This window comes from Rhinatrema bivittatum, chromosome 3, assembly GCF_901001135.1.
Source record: "Rhinatrema bivittatum chromosome 3, aRhiBiv1.1, whole genome shotgun sequence".
In the NCBI taxonomy this organism is placed as follows: Eukaryota; Metazoa; Chordata; class Amphibia; order Gymnophiona; family Rhinatrematidae; genus Rhinatrema; species Rhinatrema bivittatum.
This window is the reverse complement of record NC_042617.1, coordinates 512,831,824-512,852,286: the sequence shown is the minus strand read 5'-3', so window position 1 is coordinate 512,852,286 and position 20,463 is coordinate 512,831,824. Positions and strand designations below refer to the sequence as shown.

Genomic DNA, 20,463 nt, shown 5'->3' with positions numbered 1-20,463 from the left:
CATTGGAGAAAATACATAAAATTATTATTCAAGCTAAATTTTAATGCAGCTTTGCTTTCAAAATTAAGAGTTTATTTCTTTTTACAATAAATTATTTTTCAATTTTGTCGATAATCAATCTAAATTTAAAATAAAATATAAAACTGCTCTTAAAGAGGAACCACTATTTTTTACCTAGCCAAAAATGCTCTAGCATATTTTCTGTTGCGAAAAAAAGTTCTTATGAAAATCCCATTGTCACTTTTTTTAAGAAACAATTGCAATATAAAATATTTGAAACTTATTTTTATACCTTTTTACATTAGCAAAACTTGCTAGTTAAAGTGTATCTCAATCCAAAATGTGAGACTGTGAGAGTAAATTTACTCTGGCAGATAAGAGAAATACTCTCTTTAAACTGAGAGGCCCCGTTGACCCAAGATTTTCTTTTCAACACAGGCACCAAACGGGGAGAGAGTGTTTAGTGAACAGAGCCATTTACGAGCAAAATTCTAAATATTAAGCTGGTTACAGATTTTAATTTTTTTTTTTTCAGAAGCAACAGAGGAAATGATTGAGTAGCCTCAGCACTTTGTATTTCTGGGTTGTATATTAAGCCTTATATACAAAGCAGGTTAATAGACTGCAGCAGCATACATGACAATTTCTCAATTACTTAAACTATCACTTAAAACAGGCACTGCCTTTTTATTTCTGAGATCCAGGATGGTTTTTTGTTTTATGACCATGTTGTCATCTGAGAATGCTTTAATGTTGAAAAAAGCAAATGTCTGAAATAAGCAACACATTTTGCTTAGAACAGCAGTGAAGATACCAGAACACAGGACATTCCTACAAGTAAAATATAACATTACCTAAATTTGAAGCCTTACTTGCTTTGCTTTGATAGCCACTGCATGGTAGGAGAGGGAGGACTAGAGGGCATAAAAAAGCAATCCTAGTATCCTAGGTCAGCTATGAGGTAACAAGCAGTGAAGAAAACTGGGAACAAGACATTCAAATCGTTTGAAACAAAAAACTGAAAATCCATTTATTATTTTTTTATTAAGTAAATGGCTTTTACCTCCCATTTACAAAATAGTAAAATGAATAAAAAGGAGTTGCTCTAGAAAGATATAAAGACAAAGTCTTGCTGCACTTTACTGCTCTCCAGGTAAATACCCTGAGTTGTTTTTTTTTTTTTTTTGTTTTTTAAATAGTTAGTTATATTGGTTTTTGACCTTGTGGCCAAGGAGCTGAAGGGACAAGAGTAACAGGTTCTAGAGTAGTCAACGGCATATGTGGTATATTCCTCAGTATCACCTGCGTGGGAGGAGGAACTCTTCAATATTTTTAAATATAATTCTCTATTTGCTTACATACAATTAATTGGAGTCGTACATACATACACATGCCCACTCAGAGATATGTAGTGAAACAAAATTTCACAAGGTATAAACCGTACCTTGTGGATACTTCACTGTCTCTCTTGATCTCCATTCCAAAGTCTGTAAATGTGGCAGCCACATTATTTTCCATGGTTAATAAACAGTGCTATGTTACTCTAGCCACCATATGTAAGCATTCATTATAGTCCGAAAGAAAAATTACATTGTCATGTACAGTAGTCGGTCTTCCATAAAACCAGGAAGGGGGTGAGGAGTAACTGTCAGACATTTCCAGATGGTTGAGATTAGCCATGAATAAAGTTTGACTTGAATATAACCATAATGACTTTAGATGAGTGAACCTTATCTTTGCTCTAATTTGCATCTCCCTTCATGCTTTGACTATCTTAAGGAATGCAGACCCAAAAAGGGTGAAGCCATACAACATAAAATTTAGAACAGACATGGTAAAATACATATTAAGAGTAACACAGGTTCTATGTGATTTCTATAATAAAAACATCATCATGAATCTTGATCCAGATTGAAGAGGTACTTAGAAAGTGTATTGTTCTGTACAGCAGGTTGTTTCATTGCAAAATTACAAGGATGGTTGAACTAAAGTCTTGATTTTATTATACACAATTGATCACTATATTACACTTAAGAATTCAATTTGCATGAGATACCTTCTACCTACTTCCATGCCTCAGTCCTCTGATTTTTTCAGTGAAGAAAATAATAAAGGGTTCTGTTGAAATCTTTTAAAAAAGTGCATAATGTTTGCAGTCAGTTTATATATGCTCTTTTGCTACCATTTTTGAATTCCTTCTTTTTAAATTATTGTTCACAGTGCAAAGTTAGTCACAAAATACCTTTATCCCAAGGGTTCCCCATGCACCACTTAACACACTAGCCTCCAGTCCTCCAACATTTTACATTAACAGCTGCAGGATAGTTTCATTACCACTTTCCTCTGTGAACCAGCAGAAATGTTGCAAGATGTTCTGCCATACAGTATGTCTGTTATGTGAAGAAAGCTAATATATTTTCAGATGGAAGCTTTTGGGACTACCAAGGTCAGATCAGGCAATGCCTAAATCCTCTTATCATGATAAAGAGCATTCTTTGGGGATGAGAAGCATACACTGAAGCAGAGTGTTCCTCACGCTAAAACAAGGCATACAAGCTCAGTCTTCCCAAGATAGAAATGTCTCACAAACAAAAAAGCAAAATCTGCCCAAACTATGATTTTATCATTCTGATATTCAAATAGGACATAACAGTTATTTGTATAAGGCCTTCTTACACAAACAGTCCCTCATGTGCAAAGTAATATGACTTAAGGAGCTCGGATTCACTTAAGTTTTTAGTAACTTTTTTTTTTTTAATTTCAGGTCTCAGATTAGATAAAGAAAAAAAAAATCACTTCCCAAAAGCCCACTTTTAGAAAGAGGTTGCCATTCAAAAGAGAGCAGAGCAACACCACTCACTATCCATGGGCATTTTCAAATCACATTTCACGGGAAATACTATTTCCTAAAGAAAGGCAGATGGGAAGTAGAAACAAATCTTTCCTTCCCTTTGGGTACTGATACTAGTTCCTGAGAGCTGGATTATGGCTCCAACCCTTCTAAATTTGCATACAGGACATACACAAAGAAGCATACAAATGCATCCACTAAACTGAGAGAATACATCGAAGCCTACTTCAAAAGCAGCTTTTAAAACTCATGCAAAAAAGTCTGATTTTTTTTGGAGCCTGCAGGCTCTATGTGCTCCTAATGTAGTACCCCAGTCAGAAAATTTCAAATTCAGGCACCAAACAATTAAGATAAAAAATAAATCACATTACAAGAATGCCTGCTCTTGTCAATACCCATTTTGGAAACTATGGTGTCCAGTTCACTAATTGGTACTTTTTAAATTCAATTCACTGAACAGATGGGATTAAAAAATGCTGGGGATAAGTCCCCTTATTAGGAAGGTCTATCAACTCTAAGCTGACTATAAATATTATTATTTATATACTATATGCCATTATACTAGAGTGCTATGGGGCTTTGCCCATCTCTAGTCTGAATGACAAAGGCTCAGTAGTTATTACAAAATGGATCTGATTGTACAAATAATATTGTCATAAGCAGTAACCCTGTCACAGTGCCAGTAAAAAGTTGGGAAGTGTGCACTCCCAACCTCCTGTCCCCTTTTAGATAAGAGAGCCATTGTACATTAAAAGAAAAACAACTACAGAGTTTCCTCTGGGACCCGCATATAGAAAAGACTCTAATTTCCAGGGGCAGTTTTGTCTTACTGGGACACTGGTAGAGAGTGAAAGGGGTTTACATCAGAGATACTCACACACCATGCCTATATTCCTGTTAGTGAAAAAGCTGTAGCTACATTAATCAGTCACTTTGTAAGAAAGGAGGCCTTGAGGCTTCAGTTGTGAGCATCTTCTATGTCTTTCACAACATACCTGCTTAATTTACTACTTCACAATTGTTTTGCACTGGTATATGGAGGTGTGATAGCGACCCAATGTTGCAGATTTGCCAAAGTGTCTCACCATAAGTCTTACCCCACAAAGTTTCACAGTCAAGCCTTCTTTTTTGAGTTCAAGTAATAGGTGAGAGGACATTCCTATTCATGTGTCATAGAAAATGAAGGCATACTATAGAAAAAAACCTATTTCCATTCTTTGGTTAGTGGCAAATTCAGGAAATCTGTTAACATTTTTAACACATATCCCTACTAATACAATTGCAAATCCCACCTCTTTTTAATAAAAAGGCACCAAGGAAAATAAAGAATGCTTTTAAACATTATAGTCTAGGGTAGTTCACTGCAAATTCAAGACCTGAGTCATAGAAAGATGTTCATAAATGTTAAACAGTTATTTTTGCCTTGCTCTTTGTCTTCTTCCCAGTCTATTCAGATCCCACAGAGTTATCGTGTCTCACTATGTATGGCTCTAACTTAAAACAAAAAATACAAAGGCTGTAACATACATATGTTCTCCTGCGGAATAAACTCCTTGCAGGTTACAGTGACAGGAGAGCACACTTGTACAAGCTATGAGGCACTGACTTCTATGGCCATGATTTTTCTACAATGGAGAAATTCCAGAGCTAATGTTAGGCTTGTAACTGAGCTCAATTCCTTACAAAACTATTTTGGTACATCAGTTACTTCACCTCATTTCTTGAACTAAAATACTTCCACAAATTAATGTTGACTGAATATTTACCCAAAGCTAGCTTAAACCAACATTTTCAAATTCAACTTTTTATTTTTTTTTATTTGCTGTTGGTTGAATTTTTCAGGTCTTGGCTAGATTTTTAAATGGTCAGGATGAGTTTTAAACTTTACTGATACAAAGCACATAGAGGTCCATATTCAAAAGCATTTAGCTGGCTAATGCAGAAGTCAGCCAGCTAAATACATATTTGAGCACAAATCCATCTACATTCTAGTCGCCTAATAAGCATCACGAGTTGAAAATGTAAATTAGGGAAAGGGAAGGAGTTTGGGCAAGGTTTAGGTGGGGCTACAGAAATTTAGCGGCCTGTAGCGCTATGGGAGATAATGTATCGCCCATTATCGCCTGCATTAGCACCAGAAATAAGGGTGATAGTATGCAGCGCACCTGCAACTGCGGCGAGCGAAAATGCACTGCTGTGTTGCGGCCACCTGCTATCGCCCTGCCCCTTTTTTCTCCGCAGCGGATCATTTCGCTGTAATTATGGCGAAGTGATAAATCCTCCAGTAACTTTGCTAGCCAGATTGTGTCTGAATATGGACCTCATAGTATTTGGTATTTCTTGTTTAGTACACTAAAATGCTGACCTGAATCCCAAATCCACAAAGAACCTGAACTTGGTTATAAGCTCGCCTACAGTGCAGAGCAGGTAGAAAATATTTCAATGTATTCAGCAGTTTAATAGTCAGATCATTATTTTTGTTTAGAATTCAGTTTTAACTACAGAGGCCAGCAGCTCATTAGTAGTGAATAATGAATCTCAGTCTCATGATCTGATCATCAAAATTGGATGTTACATTTCCCTTACATTTAGCCCTCATTTGTGAATTTGTAGAACTAAACACTGGCTAAATATATGCACTTTTGATAAACTATATTAGGTAATTCAATTTTTTCCTTAGGATACTATATAGGTTAATTAGTCAACACCAATCATTTTGCTGAAAACAAATAAAATCTGTGACATGTGCCATGTCATGATATGTCCAATATCTTGTTTCCTTCCTCCTATGGTAGAACTGCTGCTTTTATCTACAGTATTATGTGGCCAAGTACAGCCTACAAATCAAGGACAGAGAAAAGAATTTGGGACGTAATCTCTAAATCTGTAGGAGAGAATGGGGAACCCCCCCTCCCCCAATAAGGTTTTAAGAGTTCAATGCTTCCAGGTGGCCTCTTTCTGAGTCTGGCCTTGATTCAGAGGCATCAAAAATACTCTAAAAAATCAATTAGCTATCTATATACATCTGAGCCTTCAAGATTTACATTTCTTTGCTGCTGCTCATTTCTTTTCTGCACCATAGTACGTTAGCATCTTTTAAAGAACACGCATGCACGGATCAGTTAGTATTTACATTTCATGCGCGAATGAACATTGGAGCTGTTTTATTACTGGTAATGGGAGGCTCCAATGATATTGTCATCAACATGGGCATACTTTTGAGGAAATACCTTGGAAGGCCGTCAACTTCATTGGTGAGGAGATTAGGAAACTATTGAATACAATGGAACACTGCTGGATTTTTACATTTCAAAAGAGCATACCAGAAGGGATGAATATGGAATTAGAATGGAATGTTTTGGTCAGATTCTTTTGAACATGATTGATTTAAAAAGGGATATATCCAAAGTGCTGCGTGTGCTAAAACTGGGGGATACGCACGTGGCCACACCAAGCACATTTTAGAAATGACCTGGTACGCGCAGAAGTGCCAGCCTGTCTCAAAGGGGTGGGCCAGGGGTGTGTGGTCTGGGTGGGGGACAGCAGCCATTAGGCCCTGACCTGGGGAAGCATGTGCCGGCAGCCAGCCAATATGCAGAACCTATACCAGCTCGGAGGAGCGGGTACAAAACAAAAAATTCTAGGGTACACAGGGTTAGTTTACGGGTCAGGGAGGAGATGGTAAAAGGGAGGAAGGGTAGGTAGGGGGATAGGGAAGTTCCCTCCCAGTCCACTTCTTAATTGGAGCGGACTGGGAGGAACTGGGAAAATCCTACTCGCGTCGCTGCGCATTGTTTTCTAAATCCCCGTTGCGCGTGGAAGAGGCCACCTGCTTGTACATGCGCACGCGGACTTTAAAATCTGGTGCACATGTGCGTGCGGGAGTTATAAAATAGCCTCATCCATATGAGCATGCTGGGAACCATGTGCACATGGACGCATGCACGCAAGTTTTAAAATCAAACCCAATGTAAAGGAACAATAAATAGTTGCAGGAGTGCAATTTCTCACCATAACTGGATAGGTGGGGCTGGACAACTGGTGGTGTTCTCTGGAGGAGATACATCAGAATTGGCTTATGACTCACAAAATACTAGCCTGAACAATGAGAATGTGGCCAACAAATGATGTGGAGGGAAATCATGGAACATCTATACAAGCAGAGACTTAGCTCTATCTCATATATATGTTATTGGATGGATTAATTAATGGGAATATTTAAGGATCACCAAATAAAAAAAAGTCTCAAAATTCAAATGCAAGAAACTCATTTTTAGGACAAAAGCATTTGAGCAAAGTTTCCTTATTTCTTTTAGATGGAAAACTCATTAGCAGAATCAATAACACTTTAGAAAAATACTTTAAAAAAAATATTAGGGGATCATCATACCATCTGTATATATATTTGGACCTGACCATACTTTTAATACTATGGGTCATCATTCACTATTCATAATTTTTTTTTTTTACATTTTATAGATGCAAAAAAAAATATGCAAACATGTGACTTTCCTTCAAGCTAGCCAGCATATTTTATTTGCATCTATAAAATGTAAAAAAAAAAAAAAAAAAAAAAAGTATGAATAGTGGATCAATTGATTAAAGATGACCTATAGTATTAAAAGTATGGACACATGGTTAAGGCAATTAGTGTAGCTGCGTTTAAAATAGGTTTGGACAAGTTCCTGGAGAAGTCGTCAATAAACTGTTATTAAGTAGACTTAAGAAATATCCACTACTTATCACTGTGCAATAGCAGCATGGGATCTATCTACTGTTTGGGATCTTGTCAGGTACCTGTGGCCTGGATTGGCTACTGCTGGAAAAAGGATACTGGACTTGATGGAACCTTGGACTGAACTAGTATGGTAAATTCTTATGAAATATAAAATTATACCCCTTTTTATGTGAACATGAAAATAAAAAATAATGTACCATTAATTACAATTAAACAAATTCAGTGGATTAAATCATAATTTTTAGGAGTCCACTTACATATCAATTTCATTTTTGAAGGCTCATATGTATTATAGCTAATTAATGTTTGGAGGGTATTTTTTGAAACATTTGGAACAATAGATCTCTCATGGAGGATTGTTTTGCACCTGATTCAGAGGAAAACATCTGGTTGCATATGGGGCCAAATATTTAAAGGGGTAGATTTTAAAAAAGAATGCGCGCGCGCTACCCTGCGCACACACATGGATGCATGATTTTATAACATGCACGTATTGGAGCGCGCATGTTATAAAATCGTGGGCAGTGCACGCAAGGGGGGGGTACACATAGGCCATAATCATGCGGCGATGCATCGTCCGGCTTCCCCGGTTCCCTCCCAATCCGTTCCAATTAAGGAGCGAACTGGAAGGGAACTTCCCTATCCCCTATCCTAACCGCCCCCTATCCCTATCCTAGGACCTCCCATTTTTTACCTTGCCGGTGCGCAATCCCCCGGCACAACGGCAAATGGCCACTGTACCGGGCGGCTCTAGTCCTGCCCCCAAGGCCCAGCTCTTGTACGCATAACAGGAGTTGCGCATGCATTTTAAAGGGGCCTGGCTGCGCGCGTAACCCGTGTTTATGCGCGCGGGCCATTAAAAATCCGTCCGAAAGTGTATTCAGTGCTATTTAGCCGGTTAAGTGGGACTTATGTGGCTTATAAGCAGAAGCTGAATATGCGCCCATGATCAGTGGCTGCCACTGAGACTTATGAATCCCTTATATGCCTAAAAGTTACACGTACAAAAAGTAGGTGTGAAATGGGCAGATCAGGGGTGGAGCGAGTTAGCTGTATAACTTATACAACTACCTACCAATATTCGGAGTTAGACGCATAAGTTTTCATCTAAGTTTAGTCACCCCATACAGCAGATCTAAACTTAGCTGGGTAGACTTATCCGGCTAAGTGTGTACATATATGCGTATATTCAGCAGCTTTGTCATGCCGCTGGATAAACATCTAACTTAGCTGGATTAGTCGTATCCGGCTAAGTTACTTAACTGTCCAGAACAGAATATTGGGCCCATGATGTTTTATCCCAGTTTTGGAAAACAGGAATTGCAGATATATGTTTTTAGCATTCTAAATCACTGAAAACCTGTGTGTGATGCATCTGGACCAGAAAAAGGGAATCTCTGATATTATGGAAAAATCATGGCTGCTGCTAGTGCAGCAGCATTACAAAGAGCTGAGCTGCGACAACAAATTCTACACGGAACAAAGAAAAATCAGTTACTGTGGTAATCCACTATAAAAAGGCAAACCACAGAGTTCCCCTGCCTCCAGAGATAACAAAAATAAATGTAGCCCATTTTCAGAAACACAAGATGCAGTGTAATTTGGAATCAGATCCAAGTTCTGATAAAAAGCGAATTGAACTATGTATGTAGGATGCAGTGCTACAGAACATATAGACTATCCAAAGCAAGCCCTATTTGTGTGCATTTTATCTACATTACAAAGAATGGCACTTGTTCTCAGAAGGAATATGTACAGAAATAACATATAATTATTAATATGGGGTTCAAAAACATTGAAATTAAGATGGGACAGCATCATCTCTTCCAAATTAACCACTGCAATTTTTCAAAACTATTCACTAGTAGTATGAAATAAAAAAGCTTGTGTTTGGAAAGAAAGTCTACAATGTATCACATGAAATGAATGGGACCTAAATGGCTCAGAGGTCTGTGTATCGTAGCACAGCAGACCCATTTTCAAATCTTCTGCTCTGATGGGCCAACAAACTTTAGGCATGTCATATAGCAATGCACTGGGAACACTGAGTGGAGAGAGGAAGGAACACGGCCACTACAGCGTTGACTCCTGCTGGTTCAAGTATTGCACTGAAAAGTTCAGACTTATAATTTGCCTCTCAGCCACCAAGAGGACCTGTGTCACCCAAGCAAATCATCCTGAAAAGGTAAGAGAAAAAGGGGACAAACTCCCATTTAACAAAATATAGGAAAGGGATAAAGATGGATGGTATTTACTGTCTGTATTTGGAAGAGATGACTATGAATCACAGAAGACACTGAGAAAAAAATGTTACCACTACACGATTATAACATTTGGTGAGAAACTAATGGGTATCGTAGAGTTTGCAGGCAGAGAAGAGGTAAATCCTAACATCTTTAACAACCTAAAAGAACATATCAGACAATGGACAACGTATTAAGAGAAGAATAATGTGGTCTTTCTGTTTTGTGGTATCAAAAATAAGAAAGTGATAAACCTGGACATAAGCAAGATTCATGATAACAGCAAAACATGACATTTAGGGCACTATATGAGTTAATGGTGTATGTAATTTTTTTTAAAGTACTGGACAGAGCTATCAGATGGGCAGTTGTCTTCTACTCTTTTATAACAGAAATCATGGGCAGATTCAATGAGCTGTTTGGTCTGTCATGTTTTACGCTTCTGTGTTTCATATCAAATACTAACCAACAAGCACATGCTTTATAAATACTACCAGATGTATATAGCATAAAACATGGAGCCATTTCAAAGCCATGGGTTAACAGGGGCTGCAGACAGGAATGATGTGGAAAATTCCAAAAAGTAAAGAGAAAAAGATTGTCTTGATTGTTTTGGTAATACAAATATCTGAAGAAACTGGAGATACCAGGATTTTTCCTTGCTGATCTAGCCAAAGGAAGATTCAATTTTGCCATATTTCCATTTTTTTAAATGTTAAGCTGCATGGCTTATCCACCTGATATGGTAAGAAACTAGTGTTGTCATTCCTGGCATTCTTTGTCTTTCTCCTCATGTACATTACCATTCATATGTATAAATATGACCAAGGAATATAGAAATAAGGAATTATTTCAAAGACCTGACACTGAAATTAGACATAATTAACATCAGATTGTCCATGGGTTTTGTGTACATTAGTCTTGATGAGGAAAAAGAAAACATTTTTAAAGCTCTGTACCAGTGCTTTTGTTCAAAGCTGCCTGTTGCTGTAAAAGAAAACAAGTCCTGTTTTCAAAAGGGATTCCCCAATATCTGGCACTGAGTCTAGCTCCTTTAAAGAGAAGGTTCCAGAAGATGGCAGTAGAGGACATGACGTGGCTTACATTGGACTGTGCTGATCTGCATACTACATACACTGACATGCACTGGAATTCAGTGTCTGCACTGAAATGGAAGCAATAGCTTCCCATTGAGAAAAGCAATTGCAACTGCATGTGATTGCCCACAGCCTATGGAATCTGTATTTTGTTAGTTGCCATGTTTCTAGAGCCCTGCAAATGATGCACAGACAGATTATTTTTCCACCTGCACTGATTTATCCTTAACATTTTTCCTGAATTTTTGGATGAACCAAATCACCACTGAATTGAAGTCACTGGGTGTGACTAAAATTGTATTCTCTGACAATTGCACAAGTGTCACCATTATAAATCTGCTCAATTAATGGCTTTAGAAAGCCACTAAGACATGCTGGCATAACAAAAACTATCCAGTCTGCACTTAACTGCCATGTTTCTGTTTTGTATTTTTTCACTTCTGATTTTGTGTGCCAAATAGTCTTATGATCAAGGAATCAGAATGCAGAGTAAACAAAAATGTAGAAGTAGCACACAGCTCAGACCTAATTTTATGACAATATGAATAAAGCATAGAGACAACACAAGAGCTCGCACATGGCCTATCATTTACATTTCCCTACCCATCCTTATAGTTTATGCAATTATATTTTCAGACCTAAAAGCTAAATATTACTAACAGAAAGGGTTTTGGTACTGAACTTCTGTTCCTGCCCATCAATCCTTGATACTGCAGCTCTGAAACTCTCAACTCCTCAAGCTGATAATACCCGTTAAAGAAATTGTTTCACACTGAAAACACTAAGCTTCAGGGTGTGTGCTGCTTCCCAGTCACATCAAGAAATAGAAAGGTGCTTCGTGAGACAAAGAGCAGGTGGATTTTGTGACTGTTCATCAATCCCCCAGCTGGTTCCTGGATTCACATAGGCATAACATAAAAACAAAAAGAAAGGGTGTTTGATGGAAACAACAGTTCTTGTGGATGAGAAGTTCAACTTAAATGCATGCAGATTTCACCTTCACAGATACAGGTCAGTTGCTTTAGTGTCTAGTTTTTCTCATTCCCAAATATTTCATCTCTCTCTATAATATATTTTCCTTTTAATACCAAAAATTCAATTGATATCTGCAAATGCAATAACATGCCAGTCTGTAGTAAAGCATTTTGAAGCAACTTCCAGGTGTCTCAAAATGCATTAACAGGCTGGCGTGTGTATTACTTCCTATTTAATTTACAGGAATGTGATGTCACAGATCACATGACTGAAGATGATGAACCTGCACAGTAGTGTATGTGAGAGGATATATAGATAAAGAACATGACAAGTACATGGAGGCTGCAGAGAGGAGATTAATTTTTTTAAGCTTACCTGGGAATAACAGAGGGTTTTTCTCTGTACTTTGCTTGTGAATCTGTGACTCGGTCTTGAAAAAAGAGAAACAACTCTTCACTTGGCACTGACAGACTTGTCCTCTTTAGCCTCAGAGAAAACTGTACTGAAGGAGCCTCAGAAAACTCTGAAGACTGAATGCCTTCTCGTCTGTCAGTCGCCAGTTTTTCCCATCATTTTTTCTGTCTTTTACTTCAACAAAGGAACCACCCTCAATCTGCAGCATTTATAAAGGCTGGAAAACCTTCCCCCACATCAAAATTATCCAACATTGTGTTTTCAGCTCTGTGAGTCCAAGAACCAGGTACAGGCGACACACACTCATGCAATAAAAACCCCATAACAAATCAAACTGTGACAGTAAATGCCTAAACTGAAGACAAAAATAAGCTACGTGGACCACAGAATTTACTTTTAGATTTTTAAATAGATTAGATCTTTTAGCTTGATAATATGAGCAGAAAGAATTGACTGCTTATGTTAAGAGTTACCACAAAATTATCTACAATAACTTGAAAGATACTCTTATTTTCACTTTCATACCCTCTCCACAAAAAAAAATAATTATTGCTTTTTTTTTTTTTTTTTTTTTTTAACTTTCTTCAAATTTGTTTTTGAAAGCTTCATGTAATGTTCATGGGTTGGCCTCTGCTGCTGGAGGCTTCATTTGATTTGTAAACCAGCTCAAAACACAGAAAAAAGGTGGATTGAAAAAGCACGCTCTTTAAATTTGCTAAACTCACAGCTGCTAGAAAATAGATGAGTGTACGCACAAGCGGGAGACCATGCATCATTACCAGAGCGAGTAAATGGCATTCCGCAAGAACAGACACTTTTTTTGTTTAAACTTTCTTCACCAAGAGTACTCTTCGTCTATTAGGCTCGTCGTCAGTGACAGATCCAGCTGAAACTGAGTTTGTGTGATTCCAGAGACTTTCATCCTACTCCCAAAGCCTTCTGTTCACATCAGTAGCGCCAGCAACTGATTTGAAAAGTAAGAATTGTCTTTGTTTGGCTCAAGGAATGGTCTGTCTGATATTCATGGCTTTCATCAATATCCAGCACCTTTACAAAACCAGAACCCCCCTCCCCAACCAATCAAAATACTTCTTTGCTCCACAAACTACCGACCCAAAGAATGGCTGCAGTTTGAGATATCAAAAATCTCAGAAAAAAATATATTTATATCTCTGAATTTCTTATTCAATTTCACATTCCTTTTTGTTTAAAGCAGTTATTCAGTCAGCAGCTGCTGCAAAAGACTCTTTTGCTGGGCCTGGGGAGTCTGAGGACCAGAAGCACTCTTCTGTGAGCCCATGGGACCGGACTGATTCAGGTAGGGGTCTCCGCCAACAAGATTGACTGTACACTGGACATCAGCAAACACCTGGACCTGCTGTACCTGGTGGAACAGAGAATATACCTTCAGACAGACAGTCAAAACAGAGAAACACAGGTTTTGCAGTGAACCCCAGAATCAATGTTGTGATTTGCAGTGGGTCTCAGGGTAATGTCACTGTTAGATACACTTAAGGGTACACATTTTATAAAGTTTAAAAAGAGGAGATGTTCAAGGTTAGCGCCAGATGGCTCAAGCAAACACCAGAAAAGAAACCATGAGGCTTCTGATATAAATCCCATGTTTACATATCTGGCACAAAAGTGCTTTCACTCAGGGATAAGTCTTATGGGTCAGTGAGACAGAAGAGGTCATTCTGCATAAGCATTTGAGGTCACCGGATACCAAATAATTCCCCCCTATTCTATTTACTGCTTCAGTCAAATTTCAATAAATGGCATTACAAATGTAATTAAACTGGTGTCTGCTACATAGTTGGCTGGAAATAGATCTTATGCCTGAATTGCTACAATGAATGCAAAGATAGATGAGCTGAAAGGGGACAACTGGTAGGTCTACAAAGAATGCACAGTAAAGGCTTGTAAAAAATGGACTTTTCCTCCTCAAAATACCAATCAGTATATCATTTATTCATGGACACCTAAAAAAAAGAAACAATACATCTCCTCTCTAATTTCAGAAAATATTCTTAACAATACAGAAAACAATTCTGAGGGGACAGCCTCATGCCAACTGGATATCAAGTTTAATTTCTCATTTAAATCAATACCATACAACATTTACAAATGTTGTGGATGGTTGTTCTGAAGTATGAATGCCTGTGCTTTGTATTCATGTTTTTTGGGAGTCTAGTAGTTTCTTCTTGCTCTTTTGGGCTTCTGGCTAAATCAAATTAGCTATAAACCTTCATTCAGAACTACCTGGAGAATTTTCACTCTATTTTATATCTCCCTCCCAATTACTTAGCTCAATCTTTGTAGCGACAGTTCTCAGCCAAGAGTCATGCACCAAGGCTCCTTTAGGAACCCTGCAATCAAAGGCTCTAAACCCAGCCAATAGATGTCGCTGTTGTGTGATGACTGGAACACCTTCTCCCACTCAGGCTGTCCAAATTTGTTTTTCATAAGCAAGAAAATCCAATTTGCATAAAGAAAAATCAGTAACACACCTGTGAGCTGTCCAATCCAATGTAGGAAAATCCTGGGCTCAGAATGCACACTGCTGATCAAATAGTTTTTTATTACCATAAAACAGTCACTATGGACTGCAGAACTCCAACAGTTGCAGCATCTTGGCAGAATGTGGTTTTAACTGGGTTTAATAGCCTTGTCAGAAGTCCCTGCTGCACGCAGTCTTTCTGCACTGTATTAGACTGTGGGGTCTGTGTCCTAATGGAACTCCATGCTTTCCAGTACATATCCAGTTTGTTTGTTGCTCCACAGCTGAGAGTTGTCACATGTATTTCCCCAACAAAATTACCAATGAAAAACATGGGTTCTAACATAATGAAACAAAATACTTAAAAAAATATCTTTGGAAAATACTAACCCCCCCGCCCCCCTCACAGGACTACCATCACGAAACAATTTTTATACTCTGTAAGTGGATACTATTGTACTTACGTTTAGGGTACAGCAAAGCTAAGACTTTGCAGTAGATGGAAAGGCATAAAAATGGGATTTGACATTATAAAAAACAAATATTTAGCAGGTGAGATTAAAGTGAAGAGCAATGCTAATACTACAAAAAAGGGACAGAACTGGCTTTAGGGCACTCACAGAAAGAGTCCGGGGACCCAACTGCAAATCTTTAAATTTGGATTAGGAATGATCACCTTCATCAGCTTCTGGGATCCACCATCTTGCCTCCTCTGTCTTGTCAGTGGAAAACATAAAGGGTGTTGCTGCTGCACCACTTATCACCTGCTAAAGGCAAGGCTGGAGGTGAGATGGCAGATCTCAGGAATGAACAAGGAAGATTTCTTTTGGGGAAAGATTTGTAATTCGACACAAGCAAACATAGAAAATCCAAAGGAAAAAAAGGACTTATTTCCCTGCAAATGTTCTCAGTCTATCAGTACCTATCAGACTGTTCTGATCTGGAAACTACTTGTTTATAAACTTGTTTGAATTCTGGGTCTACATTTAAAGAGGCAAATCTCTTCTTTTTTGTTTTTTTAAATTTCATAATTTAATTTTACACTCAGGCCGGTTTCAAAATGAACAGGAATCTTACTTTTCTTTTAATTTTTTGTTAGATCTAGACAGCCTACCATTAAAATATCTAGATTAGCAAAATCTCTAATAACTCAGCATTAGCAAGATGCACATGATTAAATGCTCTCTGAAAGCTTATTATCTTCTCAAAGTTGTTCACTGTAACTCATTTCTAAGGAACAGAAAATAGCAGTGGTAAACAATAGTTTTCCATTCTAGGTCTGATAGAGAGTTATGATAAAATTGTGAGTCCCACCATAAAATAAAATCAGTGCAAATCAAACATGTTTCTGTATTGTTTTCCAGTTTTAAGAATGGGGAACATTGACTCTGATTTATTGTCCATTTAAAAGGAAATTCAAAGGAAAAATCAAATCCATAGGCAATATACACCTGGAATCTACACAGTCGCCACAAGATGTCACCATTGCTCCACGGATGACAGCTGAAAAGAGAGAGTATATCAGAGTCAATTTTGCCCATCCTTACTTTCCTCTTTTATGTTCTATATTTATTAAAACTGAATTTTTATCAGATATCCAGATATTATATAACTACTTTTAATATTTTATTTACATTTTATAATATAAACTTCTAAAATATAATAATTTATAGGAAGGTGTATATCAGTTAGTGAAATAAGACAACTATGAGTCAAGTGAATTCCTGGGCTGTAAATTTAAATTCCCTCTACCATCAATTCTTTGTGTGACCTAAGCAAGTCATAACCTCCCTGTGATTCAGTTTACCTGGGTGTTATAGGATAAAAATAGTGTTTTCTCTCCTCCCATCTCTCTTTCTGGAAGTTTTATCAAGTTCAGCTGCCAAAAACCTGCTGTTGGGTGAATTAATTCATTTTACTGTCACATTAAGTCCTTTTAATAGTACTGGAATTCTATTTGCATGAAAGGCACTATATAAATCCAGATTACTGGTAAAGGCTAAACACCATGAACAAACTATGGTCTGTCTTGTTTTTCATACCAAATGGTGCTTTAATGACAAAGCTGCAAACTTTAACCAAAGTCGGGAAATCACTGTTGTGCTGTAAAGTGACATGAGAGAAGTGAGTTCCGTGCTTCTTAACAAGTGACTGAAATCAGCGATAATGATCCTCCTCTGTATAATAGACTAAAAGGGCATGCTCCCATTTCAATTCTGCATGAACCTTAAGTAATACAATGCTCTGTTAATGTGATCTCTGCTTATCTTCCCTCTTATAACACACAAAACATCTAGCCCTTACTTCCCAGCCACTAATGCTAGACACTTGGGTGTATTTTTGCTATAATATGATTAATTTGGTCCAATATGGTTCCTTTTTTGCTGAAACTTAAAATCTTTATGGTATTCACTAAAAGTAAGTGTGCAAAAGCAAGGCCTCATAAATTTGACCAATTAATAGCATCTAAGCTGAGTTAATTATTCACAATTGGGTAGATTTTAAAAGGGCCGCGTATGCGCCCATATCTCGCCACATGCAAAGATATGCACTATTTTATAAAGTATGCACGTAGGTTTTAAATACTTTTCATACGTATATGTCTGCAGTCTTTACGTGGTGGCGGGGGGGTGGGGGGGTAGAGATACTCTTTATAAGGCTCAGCCTGACACTCTAAACATGTGCACCATTGTAAGGGGGCACTGAGTTTTCGTGAGGTGGGTTGGGGTTTGAGGGGTGGTGGTACAGAAACATTCAGGGGTATTCATTGTAAAACTGACATCATTAAAGAATTTTAGTCCTTTTAAGTGATGAAAAGGAGTTGATTTGTACAATGCAGCTAGCAGAGACTGCAGTGAACAAATCAATGCCTCTTGTTAGAATTTTCATCACTTATAAGGACTAAAATTTGTTAATGATGTCAATTTTACAATGAATACCCCTGAATGTTTCTGTAACACCACCCCCAAACCCCAACTCACCCCGAATCAAAGTGCCCCCTTACAATGATGCCTATATTGAGTGTTAGGCTTAGCCTTATAAAGAATCTCCCTCTCTCTCCTCTACCCCTGATATTCCCAGACTCCTATGCCTACTGAGGAGCTGTAGCAAAGTTACGTGTGTGACATATGCACGCTGGAAAGTTATGTGTGCTGGTTGAGGAAAATTAGGGGTTATGAGCGACAGTGCTGGCCCCGCCTCTGGTATGCCCATGCCCTGCCCCTTTCCCACCTACTTTTTATGTATGTGCATCCTTTCTGGCTATTTAAAATTTGCATAGCTCCTGTGTGGCCCACTTATGCATGTATGAAGCCGTTTTGTGCGTGCAAAGGTTTTCAAATCTACCTCAATAAGAGGGCAACTTTAAAAAGATTCTGCAGCTATGTGAGTGAATTCCCCATGTTAAAAACTGCTCTCCCTTCAGCAGGAAAAAGTGCACATGCTGTTTCTCAGAGCACCTATTTTGCCTACAGGAAAAAGGGGCGGATTGGTGAAGGAAAAGCACACGTGGAGATTTCATTTTGAAATGCCCGCGCACACTTAGGAGATGCAGAGTCTGTGGTTCCTCACTTGGCACAGATTTTCAAAGACAGACTCCATGGGAAGTTTCCTTATAAAAATTAGTTTACAAGTGCATGGGTATAAACTGCAAGCTCCTTTTGTTTTTAAAAATTGCTCCCAGTAGGTTGTTACATTAAAATATCTAAAAAGACTTCTGGTGTCTGATTTTGACTTTGCTTTTTCTCCACATATAAGGAAAAAGCTGCATCTAATATTTAACCTTGAAGCTCTATATCCACGCGTGATGGAATCTGTATTTAGAACTTTTTTTTTTTTTGATTGAGGTAAATAAAAAACCAGGCCCATACATTTATTTTTTTAAAACAAATAAAAAATGTTAATTTTCATGTCATTTTAACATATTATAATTTTTTTTAACCCAAATGATTACAGTATGTTATAAAATAGCATACTATATTAATTTAAATCAAAATCATTAATGTAAAAGCAAAGAGCTATATTCTAGAAACAGATTTCATAATCCTTACTTTTCTCATTCAGTTCCATAAATGTTGCCTGAGATCTGCCATCCTTTATGGCACTCTATCATCTCACAGTTTAGTGAATACCAGCTGAATGTACAATTTCTTAAAAACCGATCACTTATATGCAGATTAACATACCTCTCTCTAATCACAATTTAAATCTTTTCACTCATACATTAGCTAAGAATGAACAGGATTATAACATTAGAGGTTAACATTCAAAGAATATGTCTGTGTTAATGTTTGGAGTCACTTGAAAAAACCCCAAGATCTAAATTTTCACCTCCTCAATGGCAAAATGTTACCTGGATAAATCATTATCATGCTAAAATTTAGCCAAATGAGAGGCAGGGTGGAGAGGAATGGCTAAAATGTGTCCAGCTAGCACTGATATTCAGTTCTAGCTACATAAACTTAGCTAGGTAAGTCTGGTTGTAAAAATCATTGTGCTAACGTTACCTGTGTAACTTTAGCTGGGTATATTCAGCAGGAGACAAGTTATGTGGCTAAGTGCAGCAGAATACCTGGGTAAAGTTATCCTGAAAACTTTCCTGCTCCCGGAACAATGAATATCAACCTCTTCGTGTCTAAACTCGCTTTCAGATGCCAAAAAACCAGTATCTGCCGGTAGAGAATAGACTCTAAACATGTTTCTGGTATACTACTGCTTTTGATTTTTATATTTAGGAGATCCAGTTGTTATGCTCTAACATGCCTGTTTCTATTTTGTGGGAAAGCTCCTAATCCCAAAAGTCTGTGTACATGTACTGAAATATGATCACCTCTGCATTTGATTTTACTCAGTATGAATCTAGTACTCTTTGCAGTTAGCAAAAACCTGGCCCCCTGAGGGTTAAAACAATTCTGCCATAACTGCTTTGGTGTTTGCGTGCTAGATTTGATCAAGCTCAGTGTGAAAATACAGTGTGAAAATACACTTGGATTCTGATCTCCTTTCCACCATTTATCTACCACGTAATCCTGGCCAAGTCAAGTTCTTGTATGTTTCTTCTTTTAAATGGTTAACTCTCCACCTTCATCTGTCACATGATTATATAGGGCTGTGAATATCGATAGTGTTTTATAAATAAGTTAACCATTGTTTATTTTTAAATATGCATTATTAAACCTGTATGGCCATCTTCATGTATGGTTATTGAGGCTCTGTTGCAATATTCCTGCCTCCGTGTACATGCTCAGTTGTTCTCATCTCCTAGTGAGAACTTTTAATTTCTAAAAAATATGCCTTGATGTGGCCTGGGTTCATTTCAGAAAAGTATTTTAAGTGGTAGTATATCTCATTCATGGCTAAATTAGGATTCAAAATTATAAATGCTGGAGTCAAAACCCTCCTTCTCCTTTCTTGGTCTCTTTATTCGCTCTCTCCCTTTCCATGTTTTCTCTCACCCTCTTTTTCCTCCCATCTCTCCTGTTTAACCAACCCTTCTACACCTCTGCAAAACTGCCTCCTTCCCAACTCTGTCAATTAAGTTTTCCAGTCTTTTTGTTTGTGTCTCTGTTTTCTTGTTCTTGCTGTCTCCCTCTCTTGCTTTCTTGCTCTCCGGCTGCAATGACGCATATCTTTATTATGCCTGTTAA

The 20,463-nt window shown here is 37.7% G+C and overlaps 1 protein-coding gene across 3 annotated transcripts in view; it reads right to left on the bottom strand.

Moving 5' to 3' along the window:
- Positions 1–1,138: 1,138 nt before the first annotated feature.
- Positions 1,139–20,463, bottom strand: part of NCOA1 (nuclear receptor coactivator 1) — a 1,093,244-nt gene continuing 1,073,919 nt past the window's right edge. The window contains exons 25-26 of one of the 3 annotated variants that reach the window (XM_029596191.1): positions 16,270–16,321; positions 13,572–13,702 (exon numbers count right to left, since the gene is read on the bottom strand). In XM_029596191.1, coding sequence (XP_029452051.1) covers positions 16,298–16,321 — 24 coding nt within the window. In that variant the 3' untranslated portion in view covers positions 13,572–13,702; positions 16,270–16,297. Of the gene's footprint in view, positions 13,703–16,269; positions 16,322–20,463 lie in introns of all 3 variants that reach the window. The other 2 variants (XM_029596190.1, XM_029596192.1) reach the window with 2 other exon arrangements.